General features: G+C 46.9%; 1 protein-coding gene across 1 annotated transcript in view; it reads right to left on the reverse strand.

Moving 5' to 3' along the window:
- slc2a12 (solute carrier family 2 member 12) overlaps positions 1 to 18,434 on the reverse strand; it is a 34,724-nt gene that overhangs the window by 14,103 nt on the left and 2,187 nt on the right. Inside the window, 2 exon segments of the mRNA XM_070439747.1 lie at positions 6,008 to 7,346; positions 14,614 to 14,764. Coding sequence (XP_070295848.1) covers positions 6,008 to 7,346; positions 14,614 to 14,749 — 1,475 coding nt within the window. The 5' untranslated portion in view covers positions 14,750 to 14,764.

The following is an 18,434-nucleotide window of genomic DNA, read 5'->3' on the forward strand; positions in this document are numbered from 1 at the left end:
GGCCACACACACACACACACACACACACACGCACGCACACACACACACACACACACACACACACACACACACACACACACACACATACACCAACGTAAAGAACCACACACGCACACACACACACGCACACACCACACACACACGCACGCACGCTGGCACGCATCACACACACATGCACGCACGCACGCACGCACGCTGGCACGCACACACACACATGCACGCACGCACACAACACACACACACCACACACACATGGGTCTCTGCCAGTGACATAGAGTTCCTATCTCACATGACATCAATCCTACAGACTGTTTTGAGAGAGGAGAGAGAGGGGCTAAAGACTAGCTCCAACTTTATGACTTTATGTTGAAATGCTGTAGAGCCTGCTGTAGAGCCTGCTATATAGGCCTGCTATAGAGCCTGCTATAGAGCCTGCTATAGAGCCTGCTATAGAGCCTGCTGTAGAGCCTGCTATAGGCCTGCTGTAGACCTGTGTAGAGCCTGCTGTAGAGCCTGCTGTAGAGCCTGCTATAGAGCCTGCTGTAGAGCCTGCTATAGAGCCTGCTGTAGAGCCTGCTAGATAGAGCCTGCTGTAGAGCCTGCTATAGAGCCTGCTGTAGAGCCTGCTGTAGAGCCTGCTATAGAGCCTGCTGTAGAGCCTGCAATAGAGCCTCTGTAGAGCCTGCTATAGAGCCTGCTATAGAGCCTGCTTGTAAGAGCCTGCTGTAGAGGTCTGCTGTAGAGCCTGCTGTTTAGAGTCTTGCTGTAGAGTCTGCTGTAGAGTTGCTGTGAGCCTCTATAGAGCCTGCTATAAGCCTGCTGTAGATCTGCTGTAGGCTGCTGTAGGAGCCTGGCTGTAGAGTCTTGCTGTAGAGCCTGCCTATAGAGCCTGCTATAGAGCCTGCTGTAGAGCCTGCTATAGAGCCTGCTGTAGAAGCCTGCTCGTAGAGCCTGCTGTAGAGCCGTGCTGTAGAGCCCTGCTGTAGAGCCTGCTGTAGAGCCGCTGTAGAGTCTGCTGTAGAGCCTGCTGTTAGAGTCTGCTGTAGAGTTCTGCTGTAGAGTCTGCTATAGAGTCCTGCTGAGGGCTGCTGTAGAGTCTGCTGTTAGAGCCTGCTTATAGAGCCTGCTATAGAGCCTGCCTGTAGAGTCTGCTTGTAGAGCCTTGCTATAGAGTCTGCTTGTAGGGGCCGCTGCTTAGAGTCTGCTGTAGAGCCTGCATTAGAGCCTGCTATAGAGCCTGCTGCTAGAGCCTGCTGTAGAGTCGCTGTAAGAGCTTGCTAAGAGCTGCTCTATAGAGTCTGCTGTAGAGCGCTGTAAGAGTCTGCTGTAGAGCCTGCTTAGAGCCTGCTATAGGTCTGCTGTAGGCCTGCTGTAGAGTCTGCTGTAGAGCGCTATAGAGAGCCTGCTGTAGAGTCTGCTGTAGAGCCTGCTATAGAGCCTGCTATTAGAGCCTGCTGTAGAAGCCTGCTTAGAGGTGCTATAGAGTCTGCTGTAGAGTCTGCTGTAGAGCCTGCTATAAGCCTGCTATAGAGCCTGCTTAGAGCCTGCTGTAGAGCCTGCTATAGGGCCTGCTATAGAGCCTGCTGTAGAAGCCTGCTATAGAGTCTGCTGTAGGCCTGCTGTAGAGTCTGCTGTGAGAGCCTGCTATAGAGCCTGCTATAGAGTCTGCTGTAGGGCCTGCTGTAGAGTCTGCTGTAGAGCCTGCTATAGAGCCTGCTATAGAGTCTGCTGTAGGCCTGCTGTAGAGTTGCTGTAGAGCCTGCTGTAGAGTCTGCTGTAGAGCTGCTATAGAGCCTGCTATAGAGCCTGCTGTAGAGCCTCTGTAGAGTCTGCTATAGGGCCTGCTTATAGAGCCTCTGTAGAGCCTGCTGTGAGCCTGCTGTCAGATCTGTATGTGCCACATTGTTACTAGTCGTGTGTGTGTGTGTGGTGTGTGATGTGTGTGCGTGCGTGGCGGCGTGCGTGCGTGCGTGCGTGCGTGCGTGCGTGCGTGCGTGCGTGTGTACTTGCTTCGCGCCCGTGTGTATGTGTGTCCCAGTGGTGTATGTGGTGTGAGTGAGATCTTCCCTACAGGGGTCAGAGGTAAAGCGGTGTGTGTCGTGTCGGCTGTCAACTGGGCCACCAACCTCCTCATGTCCACGACCTTCCTCTCTGCCACAGTACAGTACAGTTGAGGTTTGGTCCAACACAATCAGCGTATATGGATCACATTGAGTAATAGATTGTCTTACTAAAATACTCAAAGCTTTCTAACGATAAGGTTAATCAATGAACATTGTTTCTGGTTTATTCCCACCAGCCTTTTAGCTGTCAGTGTTTTATAAAATGGGAATAAGTATAAAACACAATTTATATAAGGAATTAGCAACTTGTTCTCATTCTGATAAATAAGGTAGGCCACTTGATTTCAACATCTGAACACAGTGACAGGCCAGCGCGCTGTTCAGACAGAGGACAGACAGAAGGGTGTGTTCCTAACAATTAAATTGTTTTTATCTTGTTAGCACATAGATCCACGTTGGCTAAACTTGAAACATGAACATTAGCTGGCTACTCACATGTGGGCTTGTGTTCTGGTTAATAACATGGTTCTGGTAATAGAATGGTTCTGGTTAATAACATGGTCTGTTAATAACTGGTTCTGGTTAATAACATGGTTCTGGTTTAATAGAAGGTTGGTTAATAAACATGGTTCTGGTTAATAGAATGGTTCTGGTTAATAACATGGTTCTGGTAATAGAATGTTCTGGTTAATAACATGGTTCTGGTAAACGGTTCTGGTTAATAACATGGTTCCTGGTAATAGAATGGTTCTGGTTAATAAGCATGGTTCTGGTTAATTAGAATGGTTCTGCGTTAATAACATGGTTCTGTAATAACATGTTCTGGTTAATACATGTTCGGTTAATAGATGGTTCTTGGTTAATAACATGGTTTCTGGTAATAGAATGGTTCTGGTTAATAACATGGTTCTGGTTAATTAAATGTTCTGGTAATAACATGGTTCTGGGTTAATAACATGGTTCTGTTAATAACATGGTTTCTGGTTAATAGAATGGTTCTGGTTAATAACATGTTCTGCGTTAATAGACATGGACATGTTCTGGTTAATAGAATGGTTCTGGTTAATAACATAAGTTTCTGCGTTAATATAACATGGTTCTTATAAATGGTTCTGGTAAAACATGGTTCTGGTTAATAAAACATGTTCTGGTTATAACAATGGTTCAATTGGCTAAACATGTTGGTTAATAACATGGTTCTGGTTAATAGAAATGGTTGGTTAAAAATGGGTTTCTGGTTAATAACATGGTTCTGTTAATAACATGGTTCTGGTTAATAGAATGGTTCTGCGTTAATAAATGGTTTTCTGGTTAATAAACATGGTTCTGGTAACATAACATGGTTCATGGATTTAATACAGCATGGTTCTGGATCTTAATACATACACGAGTCAGGCATACTGGACTCACTCCCTCAGATCTGCCGCATTAGCGAGTAGAATGGTTACCGCGAGTAGCAAGCAACTGGATTTGCGGTATATATAAAGTACTACCATCGGTAATAACAGTGGTTCTGGGTAATAACATGGTTTACTGTTAAATAACATGGTTCCTGGTTAATAACATGTTCTGTGTTAATAGCATAGGTTGCTGGTTAATAGTTGAAGACGCGACTCCGGGGAGCTTGGCCTGTCGAGGCATGACGGTTGCAAAGAAAACAGCGCCATATTCTCAGATCTCGCCAACTGCATAACCAAATAAAAGAGATAAGATGGGCAAAAAGAACACAGGACACCGACATGAGGGAAAACTCTGCCTAGAAGGGCCAGCTCATCCCGGAGTCGCCCATCACTGTTGACGTTTTGAGAACTGCTTCTTGTGCTTTCCGCTGGTGGTCAGCTATTTAATGTGAAGCTCGCCAGTTGTAGTGACTTGTGAGGCGTACTGTTTCTCAAACGTAGACACTCTTAATGCACTTGCCTTTTGCGTCAGCTTAGATGCACCGGGGCATGCTCTTCCACTCCCTCTTTCTATTCTGTAGAGCAGGTTTTGCTCTGTTCTGTGTGAAGGTATACGTAACACAGCGTTGAGTACCGAGAATACTGACTTGACGCGAATTTCGAAGAGAGAAAGGTTTTCGTTTTTGGGCCATTCTGAGCCTGTACATCGAAACCCCACCAAATGCTTGATGCTCCAGAATAGTCAGCATACTAGTCTGAAGAAGGCCAAGTTATATTGCCTTCTTTATTCAGACCGAACCATTTTCAGCTGTCTAACTAATTGCAAGACAGGGTTTTTAATGATCATTAGCCTTTTACAATGAGTTCTAACCTTGGATTAGTAACACAACGTGCCATTGGAACACAGGAGTGATGTTGCTGAACATGGGACTTCTGTTAGCGCTATGTAGATATTCCATTAAAACATCTGCCGCTACGTTTCCAGCTACACATAGTCATTTACAACAGAGGATCTTATCTGTCCTGTAGTATGCAGTCCAACCCTCTTCCTTGGAGATCACTGTCCTGTAGTTATCAGTCCAACCTCTTTTCCTGTAGCTCTCCTACCGTCCTGTAGGTTATCAGTCCAACCCTCTTCCGTGGAGATCCCTACTGTCCTGGTAGGTATCAGTCCCAACCCTCTTCCTGAGATCTACTGTGTCCTGTAGAGTTTTTCCAGTCCCAACCACTCTCTCCTGGAGGATCTACTGTCCTGTAGGTGATTCGAGCCAACCTCTCTTCCGAGAGATCTACTGTCCTGTAGGTTACAGTCCAACCCTCTTACCTGGAGATGCTACTGTCCTGTGTCGTTCAGTCAGTCCAAACCATCCTTCCTTGGAGATCTACTGTCCTGTAGGTTTTCAGTGCCAACCTTTGGTTCCGGAATTACTTCACTGGTTCCTATGTCAGTGCTTCAACAAACCCTCTTCTCTGGGAAAGTCTACTTGTCACTGTAGGTTTACCAGTGCCAACCACTCTTCGCTGGATGACTACCGTCCTGTAGGTTATTTCAGTCCAATCCCCTTTGTCCTGAGACTACTGGTCCTGCTAGGTTAATCAGTCCCAAACCCATCTCTCCCTGGAGATCTATGTCGTTCCATGTAGGTAATCTAGATCCAAACCCTCTTCCTGGAGATTCTTACTAGTCCGTAGGTTACAGTCCAACCCTCTTTCCTGGGATGAGATCTACCTCTGTAGGTTATCCAGTGCGAACCTTTTCCCTGGAGACGAGACTACTGTCTGCCTGTAGGTTATCAGTCCAACCTCTCTTCCTGGAGATCTACTGTCCTGTTAGGTTTTCAGTCCAACCCCTCTTCCTGGGAGATCTACTGGTCCTGCTAGGTTTACATCAGTCCAACCTCTTTCTCTGAGAGATCTGACTGTCCTGTAGGTTTTCAGTCCAACCCTCTTCCTTGTAAGTACTCTACTTGTCCTGTAGGTTACTTCAGTCCCAACCCTCTTCCTGGAGATCTACTGCTCCTGTAGGTTTGTCAATAAAAACAGGAAAAACCTTTATTTACCATAACTGTGAATTCAGACCTCTTTTGACCTATCGCAGGACAACTTGAAATTGAGAAGTTGTAGCTACCTCGGTGCCCAAACCCTGTTCCATTGTCATCCTTTTGAGATGTTTCTACAAACTTGATGTCAGTACACACCTGTAGTTAAATTCAATTGAATTTGGACATGATTTTGGAAAGGCCGCACACACTGCTCTATATAAGGCCCACATATTGACTTGTGCATGTCAGAGCAAAACAACCAAAGCTATGACGGTCGAAGGAGTGTGCCGGTTAGAACCGAGATCACGATTTCGTTCAAGGCACAAGATCTGGGGAACGGAACCAAAACATTTCTGTGGGCATTGAAAGACCCCAAAAAACACAAGTGGCCTCCATCGTTCTTAAATGTCGAAGTGGACCACCACCCAAGACTCTTCTAGAGCTGGCCGCCCGCCAAAACGAGCAATCGAGGGGGAAGGGCCTATCTCTCTCTTTTGTGTGCGTGCGTGTGCGTGTGTGTGTGTGCGTGTGTGTGTTCTTACTTGGTCCGAGGCTGAAGGAGAAAGCAGCTACATACACCAGGAGGCTGACAAGTGAGATCCACTTCACGTGACCCCGACCGCTAACCCCTGACCCCATCCCAGCATCCTCTCTCTTAGTCCCCAGAGCCTCCGCAGAGTCACTGCCATTCCATTGGCTCTCACCAGGAGGGGGCGTGATTAATTTAAAAGAGCTATAGTTCAATCCGAAGGAAGGAGTGTTTAAGTCCTGCCCCTGGTAGGTGTGGTTCAGCCCCACAGGGCTCTGGCATAGGCTGGTGAGATGGGTGTGGCTCTGCAAGGTCACCGCCCCCAGTGTCACCAGCGCCATCCCCATGGCGACCGCACCGACACACAGGAAGCTCTTGGGCCCGACCCTGTCGACCAATAGGACGGCAGGAACCGTCCCCACCACTTTCACTACGCCGAAGCCCGTAGAGGCCAGGTTGGCGGCGGCGTCGCTATGGAAACCCACGCTGCGTAGTAGCGGCGAGGCGTAAGAGAGGAGGTTGGGCTGACCCGTAGTCTGCTGCAGGAACACTAGAGCCACGCCCGTTAGCAACCGCCGGCGCAGGTTAGCCTTGTCGCTGAACAGCTCTCGGAAACCATGCTCCGCTTCCTCCTTAAGCCCCGCCTGGATGCCCCGTAGCTCCTCCTCCACGGTCTCCCTGCTGGCCACGCCCCTCAGACGGACCAGCACCTCCTTGGCCCGCTCCGAGTCGCCCCTGGCGACTAGGAAGCGCGGGCTGGGTGGGAGGAGGACGAGGGCAGCGGCCTGTAGAACGGCTGGCGGGAGGACAAGTCCGAAGGTGTATCTCCACCCATTAGGCAGCGCAGAGAATGCGTAGCTACACCCGAAACCTAGCAATACCCCGACAACCACCATCAGCTCGTACAGCGTCACTAACAACCCGCGGCGCTCCCGTGGCGCAATCTCCGCTATGTACATGCACGCCGCCGTACCCGACAACGCTGTCCCCATGCCGACCACGGCGCGGCCGAGCGACAGCGTGGTGAGCGAGGCCGGGAGCAGTAGTAGCAAGGTGCCCCCAGCCACCAGGCCTCCGGACAGAAGCATGGACCAGCGGCGTCCGTAGCGGTCCAGGCCCCAGCCTCCAGCAATGGAGATCACCAGACAGCCCAGCAGCAGAGACCCCACCAGGAGCTCCTGTTCCCGGCATGACAGAGAGAGGATACCCCTTAGCTGGAGCAGGACCCCGGAGGTCAGGCCTAATTCATAACCCAACATCAAGCCACTGAGAGATGCAGCTATCGCTGCTAGGACAACCAGCCAGGTACAACCTGGAGGGGAGGGGGGGAGAGAGAAAGGAGAAATTAAACAATATTTAATTAAAGAGCAAAAAACATGAGAAAAAAATTATTCAGCAGTCACTATTATTGGGTATAAACATTCTGTTGTGTATCAAAACATCACGTCATTCATTTATATGGTTTATTTAGCCAGGAGAGTCCACTGAGACATGTAAACTCAGCAAAAAAATAAACGTCCCTTTAACACGACCCTGTCTTTCAAAGATAATTCGTAAAAATCCAAATAACTTCACAGATCTTCATTGTAAAGGGTTTAAACACAATTAATGAACATGCACCTGTGGAACGATCGTTAAGACACTAACAGCTTACAGACGGAATGGCAAGTAAGGTCACAGTTATGAAAACTTAGGACACTAAAGAGGCCTTTCTACTGACTCGGAAAAACATCCAAAGAAAGATGCCCAGGGTACCTGCTCATCTGCGTGAACGTGCCTTATGTGGCCAGGGCAATAAATTGCAATGTCCGTACTGTGAGACGCCTAAGACAGCGCTACAGGGAGATGGGACGGACAGCTGATCGTCCTTGCAGTGGCAGACCATGTGTAACAACATCACACCTGCAGGACAGGTACAGGATGGCAACAACAACTGCCCGAGTTACACCAGGAACACACAATCCCTCCATCAGTGCTCAGACTGTCCGCAATAGACTGAGAGAGACTGGACTGAGGGCTTGTAGGCCTGTTGTAAGGCAGGTCCTCACCAGACATCACCGGCAACAAAGTCGCCTATGGGAACATACCCACTGTCACTGGACCAGACAGGACTGGCAAAAAGTGCTCTTCACTAATGAGTCGCGGTTTTGTCTCACCAGGGGTGATGGTCGGATTTGAGTTTATCGTCAAAGGAATGAGCGTTACACCGAGACCTGTACTCTGGAGCGGGATCGATTTGGAGGTGGAGGGTCCGTCATGGTCTGGGGCGGTGTGTCACAGCATCATCGGACTGAGCTTGTTGTCATTGCAGGCAATCTCAACGCTGTGCATTACAGGGAAGACATCCTCCTCCCTCATGTGGTACCCTTCCGGCAGGCTCATCCTGACATGACCCTCCAGCATGACAACGCCATCAGCCATACTGCTCGTTCTGTGTGTGATTTCCTGCAACGACAGGAATGTCAGTGTTCTGCCATGGCAGCGAAGAGCCCGGATCTCAATCCCATTGAGCACGCCTGGGACCTGTTGGATCGGAGGGTGAGGGCTAGGGCCATTTCCCCAGAAATGTTTGGGAACCTGCAGGTGCCTTGGTGGAAGAGTGGGGTACACATCTCACAGCAAGAACTGGCAAATCTGGTGCAGTCCATGAGGAGGAGATGCACTGCAGTGTTTAATGCAGCTGGTGGCACACCAGATACTGACTGTTACTTTTGATTTTGACCCCCCCCCTTTGTTCAGGGACACATTATTCCATTCTGTTAGTCACATGTCTGTGGACTTGTTCAGTTTATGTCTCAGTTGTTGAATCTTATTATGTTCATACAAATATTTACACATGTTAAGTTTGCTGAAAATAAACGCAGTTGACAGTGAGAGGATGTTTCTTTTTTTCAGAGTTTATATGGCTTATTTATCCAGGAGAGTCTGCTGAGACAGGGTTTTTCAAACATTCATATGGATATGCATAGCTCAGGGCCTACAACTGAGGACAGGTTTGAAAACATCTGGGTCCTGAGGAGAGTTTGTCATGTCTGGGGATCCTGAGGAGAGGTTTGACGTGTCTGGGGGTCCTGAGGAGAGGTTTGAGATGTCTGGAGTCCTGAGGAGAGGTTTGAAACATCTGGGGGTCCTGAGGAGAGGTTTGACATGTCTGGGGTCCTGAGGAGAGGTTTGAGATGTCTGGGGTCCTGAGGAGAGATTTGAGATGTCTGGAGGTCCTGAGGAGAGGTGTGACATGTCTGGGGTCCTGAGGAGAGGTTTGACACGTCTGGGGTCCTGAGGAGAGTTTGACACGTCTGGGGTCCTGAGGAGAGGTTTGACACGTCCTGGGGTCACCGAGGAGAGGTTTGACACGTCTGGGTCCCAGAGGAGAGGTTGACACGTCTGGGGTCCTGAGGAGAGGTTTGATAGTCTGGGGTCCTGAGAGAGTGTTTGAGATGTCTGGGGTCTGAGGAGAGGTTTGACACGTTGGGGTCCTGAGGAGAGGTTTGACACGTCTGGGGCCTGAGGAGAGGTTTGACGTGTCTGGAGGTCCTGAGGAGAGGTTTGAGATGTCTGGGATCCTGAGGAGAGGTTTGACGTGTCTGGAGGTCCTGAGAGAGTTTTGTCGTTGGATCCTGGGAGAGTGTTGTCATTCTGTCTGAGAGATTAGTCATGTCTGGAGGTCTGAGGAGAGGTTTCTGTCATGAGGGTCCTGGGGTCCTGAGGAGAGGTTTGACGTGTCTGGGGGTCCAGAGGAGAGGTTTGACGTGTCTGGGGTCCTGAGGAGAGGTTTGACGTGTCTGGGGTCCTGAGGAGAGGTTTGACACGTCTGGAGGTCCTGAGGAGAGGTTTGACACGTCTGGGGGTCTGAGGAGAGGTTTGACGTGTCTGGGTCCTGAGGAGAGGTTTGACGTGTCTGGGGGTCCTGAGGAGAGGTTTGACACATCTGGAGGTCCTGAGGAGAGTTGACACGTCTGGGGGTCCTGAGGAGAGGATTTGACGTGTCTGGGGTCCTGAGGAGGTTTGTCATGTCTGGGGTCCTGAGAGAGGTTTGTCAAGTTGGGGTCTTGAGGAGAGTTTGACGTGTCTGGGGTCCAGAGGAGAGGTTTGACACGTTCTGGGGTCCTGAGGGAGGTGTGACATGTCTGGGGTCCTGAGGAGAGGTTTTAGATGTCTGGGGCTGAGGAGAGGTTTGTCATATCTGGGGTCACCGAGGACAGGTTTGACACATCTGGGGTCACCGGGACAGGTTGACACGTCTTGGTCACCGAGGACAGGTTTGTCATGTCTGGGGTCACCGAGGACAGGTTTGGACATGTCTGGGGTCACCGAGAGAGGTTTGACACGTCTGGGGTCACCGAGGACAGGTTTGTCATGTCTGGGGTCACCGAGGAAGGTTTGACATTCTGGGGTCACCGAGGACAGGTTTGACACATCTGGGTCACGAGGACAGGTTTGACACGTCTGGGTCACCGAGACAGGTTGTCATGTCTGGGGTCACCGAGGGCAGGTTTGACACGGCTTGCAAAAGGGTATTCTGGTACATTCCTCTTCATGTGTTATTCATGTAAAATTCCCCTCCCCAAATTCCTGGACTAAAGCCGTCTTACCGACACAGTAGGGAAGGTGTTAACTGGGCCATAAGTACACACACACACATAGGAAGGGTTAACAGGCATACGGTAAACACACAGAACTAATACACTGTTCCAAGACCTAGCAATTCAGCTCTTCCTGGAAGTGGAAATGTTGTGTGTGTGTGTGTGGTGTGTGTGTGTGTGTGTGTGTGTGTGGTGTTGTGTGTGTGTGTGTGTGTGTGTGTGTGTTGTGTGTGTGTGTGTTTGTGTGTGTGTGTGATGTGTGTGTTGTGTGTGTGTGGTGTGATAGCACTATCACCTGTGCCAGGCAGGGCGAGAGAGAACACCGGATAACACGCTAACTGATACACAAACCACTCCCTGATATGGTTACACACACACAACACACACACACACACACACACACACACACACACACACACACACACACACACCACACACCACACACACACACACACACACACACACACACACACAACACACACACACACACACACACACACACACACACACACTGTCACGTTCGTTATAAGGATCGGACCAAGGCGCAGCGTGGTATGCGTACATTCTTATTTATTTAAAGAATGAATACTGAACAAAACTAACAAAACAAAACGTGAAGCTATACAAACGAGTGCTGACAGGCAACTACACATAGACAAGATCCCACAACAGAAAGTGAGAAACAGGGCTGCCTAAATATGATCCCCAATCAGAGATAACGATAAACAGCTGTCTCTGATTGGGAACCATATCAGGCCAACATAGAAATACAAAACCCCTAGGTCTACAACAACCCTAGACATACAACACTAGAGTACCCACCCTAGTCACACCCTGACCTAACCAAAATATATAGAAAACAGAGATATTTAAGGTCAGGGCGTGACACACACACTGAGGAGAGGTTTGGGAAACTGTTGTTCTTACCATAGAAACCACATAGTATATTTATGTGTATTTATTTTGTTAATCAAACTCCATAGTTTGGCATGGTTTTGTCCCACATTTTGTTGACAAGTGGGATTAAAATTGATTAAATTGTTATTTTTCATCAACAGTCTACACAAAATATTCACACCCCTGAGTCAATACATGTTAGAATCACCTTTGGCAGTGATTACAGCCGTGAGTCTATCTGGGTAAGTCTCTAAGAGTGATTACAGCTGTGAGTCTTTCTGGGTAAGTCTCTAAGAGTGATTACAGCTGTGAGTCTTTCTGGGTAAGTCTCTAAGAGCGATTACAGCTGTGAGTCTTTCTGGGAAAGTCTCTAAGAGTGATTACAGCTGTGAGTGTTTCTGGGTAAGTCTCTAAGAGCTTTGCACACCTGGACTGTACAATATTTGCACATTATAAGTTTTTCAATTCTTCAAGCTCTGCCAAGTTGGTTGTTGATCATTGCTAGACAACCATTTTGAAGTCTTGTCATAGATTTTCAAGATGATTTAAGTCAAAACTGTAAGCTGCCACTAAGGAATAGTTAATGTTGTCTTGGTAAGTAACTCCAGTGTAGATTTGGCCTTGTGTTTTAGGTTATTGTCCTGCTGAAAGGTGAACTGATCTCCCAGTGTCTGGTGGATATCAGACTGAACCAGGTTTTCCTCGAGGATTTAACCTGTTCTTAGCTCCATTCTATTTCTTTGTATTACTTTAGTGCCCGTGTTGCAAACAAAAATATTTTGGAATATATTTATTCTGTACAGTCTTCCTGCTTTTCACTCTGTCATTTAGGTTAATATTGTGGAGTAACTACAGTGTTGTTGATCCATCCTCAGTTTTCTCCTATCACAGCCTTTAAACTCTGTAACTGTTTTAAATCCCTAAGAGGTTTCCTTCCTGTATCTTTGTTGTGACTGGGTGTATTGATACACCATCCAAAGTGTAATTAATAACTTCACCATGCTCAAAGGGATATTAAATGTCTGCTACCAACAGGTGCCCTTCTTTGTGAGGCATTGGAAAACCTCCCTGGTCTTTGTGGTTGAATCTGTGTTGTGAAATTCACTGCTCGACTGAGAGACCTTACAGATAATTGTAAGTGTTGGAGTACAGAGATGAGTTAGTCATTCAAAAATCATGTTAAACACTTATTATTGCACACAGAGTGAGTCCAGGCAACTTAATATGTGACTTATTAAGCTTATTTTTTTTACTTCTGAACTTATTAAGGCTTGACATAACAAAGGGGTTGAATACTTACTGACTCAAAACATTTCAGCTTTTTATTTTTTGTTAATTTGTAGAAATTCATTAAAAAATGTGACATGATGGGGTGTGGTGTGTAGGCCCGTACCACAACATTCAGCCTGTAACAAACAACAACAACAACATGTGAAAAAATGAACGGGTGTGAATACTTTCTGAAGGCACTGGCTGTATGTCCCAAATGGCACCTTATTGCCTATATAGTGCACTACTTTAGACCAGAGCCCTATAGAACCCTATTCCCTAATAGTACACTACTTTAGACCAGGGCCCTATGGCACCCTATTCCCTATATAGTACACTACTCTAGACCAGAGCCCTATGACACCCTATTCCCTATATAGTGCACTACTTTAGACCAGAGCCCTATGGCCCCCTATTCCCTATTTATAGTGCACTACTTTAACCGTGTGTCAAATCAAATCAAATGTTATTTGTCACATGTGCTGAAATGCTGAATACAACAGGTGTAGTAGACCTCTACAGCTGAAATACAAGTGATAACGCTCAAGTAAATGCTAATACCAGGTGTAGTAGACCTCACAGTGAAATGCTGAATACAACAGGTGTAGTAGACCTCAAGTGAAATGCTGAATACAACAGGTGTAGTAGACCTCAACAGTGAAATGCTGAATACAAAGGTGTAGTAGACCTCACTGCTCATGCGAATACAACAGGTGTAGTTAGACATACAGTGAAATGATGAATACAAAGGACAGGTGTAGTAGACTCACAGTGACATGATGCTGAATACAACAGGAGTAGTAGCCTTACAGTGAAATGCGAATACAAACAGTTGTAGTAGAGCCTCACAGTGAAATGCTGAATACAACAGTGAGGTAGAACCTACGTACAGTGAATATGCTTGAAATACACATGGTGTAGTAGTACCTCAGCAGGGAATGAAATTGCCGAATACAGCAGGGTGTAGTGGACCTCACAGTGAAAATGCTGAATACAACAGGTGTAGTAGACCTCACAGTGAAATGCTGAATACAACAGGTGTAGTAGACCTCACAGTGAATGCTGAATACAACAGGAGTAGTAGACCTACAGTGAAATGCTGAATACACAGGTGTAGTAGACCTCACAGTGAAATGCTGAATACAACAGGTGTAGTAGACACAGTGAAATGCTGAATACAACAGGTGTAGTAGACCTTACAGTGAATGCTGATACAACAGGTGTAGTAGACCTCACATACAGTGAAATGCTGAATACAACAGGTGTAGTAGACCTACAGTGAAATGCTGAATACAGCATCGTAAGACCTACAGTGAAATGCTGAATAAAAACAGGTGTAGTAGACCTCACAGTGAAATGCGAATAAACTATCAGGTGTAGTAGACCTCACAGTGAAATTGCTGAAACAGGCTAGACCCACTGCTGATAGCGCTTGAACACGATTGCCGAGAGCCATGCACATGACATGCTTACTTACAAGTGGCTAACCAACAATGCAGTTTAAGAAAAAATATGTGTTAGTAAACAATATTCTAAAAAATAAAAGTAACAAATTAAATTAAAAGAGCACAGGAAAATAACAGATAGCGAGGTATTGTAGTTGAGCAAGTAATATGAGGTAATATGTACGTGTTTTGTTTGTATGGTTTGTGTTGTGTTGTGGTGAGCTGTTGAGCGCTGTTTGGTTTAGTGCGGTGTGTTGTGTGTGTGTGTTGTTGTGTGATGTGGTGTGTGTGTTTGTGTGTGTTTGTGTGTGTGTGTGTGTGTGGGTGTGTGTGTGGTTGTGTTGTGTGTGTGTGTGTGTGTGTGTGTGTGTGTGCGACTCAGTACCTGTGGTGTTAGGTGGGGCTGCCTTCAGGCGGACATTAATTCCCAGAGTTCCGAGGTGGGACGGGTCAGAGGTCATGCTCTGTGTCTCTGTGGAGACAGGGGCGGTGGGAGGGGACATCTCAGCTGGGGGATTCATCACCTCCTACTGAGTCTGGGGAGGGAGGAAGGGGGGAGAGAGGAGAGGAGGATGAACATATAACATCATCATCATCATCATCATCATCAACAGACAGATGGACGTCACGCTGCAGAACCACTTCCCCCAACTCACGTTTCCCGCCCTCCGCAAAAGTTCCAACCATTGCGCCGCCGAAAAAGGCCTTCAATTACGCAAGGGGTGTCCCTTCAGGCTGAGTATTGAGTTTCAGAAATCAGGCACAACGTTTTATTTTGACACCATTCTGTGCAGAAATGAGGCCGACGACCATCTATTCTGCTGGCAATCATATTTATAGAACTGTAGTCTTCAGGCTGAAGAAGACGATTACGAGCATTTAACTATATACAGTGGCTTCAAGAAAGTATTCAGACCCTCTTGACTTATTCCACATTGTGTTGTGTTACAGCCTGAATTCAAAATGGATTCTACACACAATACCCCATCATGACATCACAATACCCCATCATGACATCACAATACCCCATAATGACATCACAATACCCCATAATGACATCACAATACCCCATAATGACAAAGTGAAAACATGTTCCTAGAATTATTGAAAATTAAATACAGAAATATCTAATTTACATACGTAAATGACGTGACATCAGTCAAAACACCTCGAAACAAGACATGGTATCAAGAACAAGATCAAATGAGCTGAAACGAGCCACTTACGATTCACCACATGGTAGTTTGTTGTCGTTGCTGCTAGTTATCGGGGCCATCCAGGACAACACACAGCCTTCGGGCCATCCAGAACAACACACAGCCTTCGGGCCATCCAGAACAACACACAGCCTTCGGGCCATCCAGAACAACACACAGTGTAGATATAGACCTTACAGTGCATGTGAATACAAACAGGTGTAGTAGACCTTACAGCTGAAATCGCTCGAATGACAACAGGTGTTAGTAGACCTCACAGTGCAATGCTGAATACAACAGGAAGTAGTAGGAACCTTACAGTGAAATGCTGAATACAACAGGGTGTAGTAGACCCTCAACCAGTGAAAGCTGAATACAACAGGGTAGATCAGAGAGCTACGCTCATGCAATCAACATGTGATAGAGGCAAAAGATATAACGGAACAGGTGTATAGAACTACATGACATGAAAATGAAACAAAGCTAGTAAGCCTACAGTGAATGCCGAAACGTTGTAGTGAGCCACGAATCTAATACACGAGTAGCTCGTACATAAATGCTGACATACACAGGTGTAGTAGTACTCACGGGCGTGAATTGCAATACGAGGTGGAGTGGCCTCAGACAGTAGGAATGCTGAATACAACAGGTGGTAGAACCTACCACGTTTGAGTGACATACACAGTGTATCCACAGTGATGGACATTGCTGTTGAATACAACAGGACAGTAGTAGACTTTACAGTGAAGATGCTGAATACAGCAGGTGGTAGTAGACCTCAACGAGTGAAATGCTGAAAATACACAGGAGCTGTAGTAGACTACAGTGAAATGCTGAATACAACAGTGGTAGGTAGACCTTTACAGTGAATGCTGAGCTACAACAGGTGTAGTAGCACACCTCACAGTGAAATGCTGAATACAACAGGTGTAGAGACCCTCACAGATGAAATGCTGAATACAAGCTGTTAGACTAACAGTGAATGGAAACCGGTTAGGTATCACAGTGAAATGCTGAATATAAATAGCAGTGTAGTAGACCTCACAGACCTGGGATACATCAGTGACTCAAGTGAAATTGTGCACTACCACCGACAGCGCTGGAAACGATGCCCAGCGCTGGGGGACATACACGCTTACTTTACAAGTGCTAACCAACAATGCTATGTTTGAAAGAAAAAACATATGTGTTGTAAAACAATTCTAAAAAATAAAAGTAACAAATAATTAAAGAGCACAGGAAAATAACCAGATACGAGGTATTGGTAGTTGAGCAGTAATATGAGGTACATATGTTACGTGTTGTTGTTTGTATGTTTGTGCTTGTGTTGTGTGAGTGAGGCTGTTGAGCGGGTGTTTGTGTTGTAGTTTATAGTGTGTGTGTGTGTTGATGTGTGTGTGTCTGTGGTGTGTGTGTGTGTGTGGTGTGTGTTGTGTGTTGTGTGTGTGTGTGTGTGTGTGTGTGTTGTGTGTGTGTGCCGACTGCAGTACCTGTGCGAGTGTAGGGGGCGGTCGCCTTCAGGCGTGGGACAATTAATTCCAGAGTTCCGATGGTGGGACGGGTCAGAGTCAATGCTCGGGTAAGGGAGCTTGTCTCTTTTGTGGAGACAGGGGCAGGGTGGCGGAGGGGCACATCTCAGCTGGGGATCATCCACCTCCTACTGAGTCTGGGGGGAGGACAAAGGAGGGGAGAGAGCGAGAGGAGGATGAACATATACATCATCATCAATCAGTCAATCAATCATCCAACACACCACCAGATGGACGTACGCTGAGTCAGAACGCACTTTCCCCAACGTCACGTTTCCCCCAGCCTCGCAAAAGTATCCAACCATATGCCCGTGCGAATAAGGCCTTCAATACGTACAAGGGGTGCCTTCAGGGCTGAGTATTGAGTTTCAGAAATCAGGCACAACGTTTTATTGTTGGACACCATTCTGTGCAGAGGAGATGAGGCCCGACGACCATACTTTCTTGCTGGCAATAACATATTTATAGAACTGTGAGTCTTCCAGCTGAAGAAGACAGATTGTACGAGCATTTAACTATATACAGGGCTGGTTCAGAAAGAAAGTATTCATGACCCTCTTGAACTTGATCCACATTGTGTTGGTGTATACAGCCTGAATTCAAACATTGGATATGCAACACAAGACAATACCCCATCGATCACATACACAATACCCCCATCAATGAGACATCACCAATATCCCATAGATGACATCACACTATACCCCAATCAATACAGTCACAATACCCCATTAGATGACAAAGTGAAACAAATGTGTCTAACTAGCACATTATTGAAATTAATACAGAAATATCCTAATTTACATACCGTAAATGACGTGGACATCAGTCTAAACATATTCAACCTCGAAAACATAAACATGGTATCAAAACAAGATCAAATGAGCTGAAACGACCCACTTACGATATTCACCACAGTAGTTTGTGTCGTTGCTGCTGAGTTATCGGAGGCCATCCAGGACAACACACAAGCCCTTTCGGGCCATCCAGAACAACACACAGCTCATAGAACCACGCCGTTCGGCCATCCAGAGAACCAACACACAGCCTTCGGGCGCCACCAGAACACACACAGCCTTTCGGGGCCATACATGACACACACACGGCTTTACACCTTCGGGCCATCCCAGAAAAACACAACTTCATGCAACAGCCTTCGGGCCATTCCAGAACACACAACACACTTCGGCCATCCAGACAACACACAACCTTCGGCCATCCAGAAACAACACTACAGCCTCGGGCCCATCCAGAACATACACACAACCTTCGGGCCATCCAGAAACACAAGCATACGAACAACCTTCGGGCCATCCAGAACAACACAACACCTTCGGGCCATACCGAGACAACACACAGCCTTCGGTGCCAATCAGAAACACAACCTCGGGCCTCGACACAGACCCTTCGGGCCATCCAGAAACAACACACAAAAGCCTTCCCCTCGGAACACAGCTCGCGCCATCCAGAACAACACACAA

This window comes from Salvelinus sp. IW2-2015, unplaced genomic scaffold, assembly GCF_002910315.2.
Source record: "Salvelinus sp. IW2-2015 unplaced genomic scaffold, ASM291031v2 Un_scaffold1892, whole genome shotgun sequence".
Lineage (NCBI taxonomy): Eukaryota > Metazoa > Chordata > Actinopteri > Salmoniformes > Salmonidae > Salvelinus > Salvelinus sp. IW2-2015.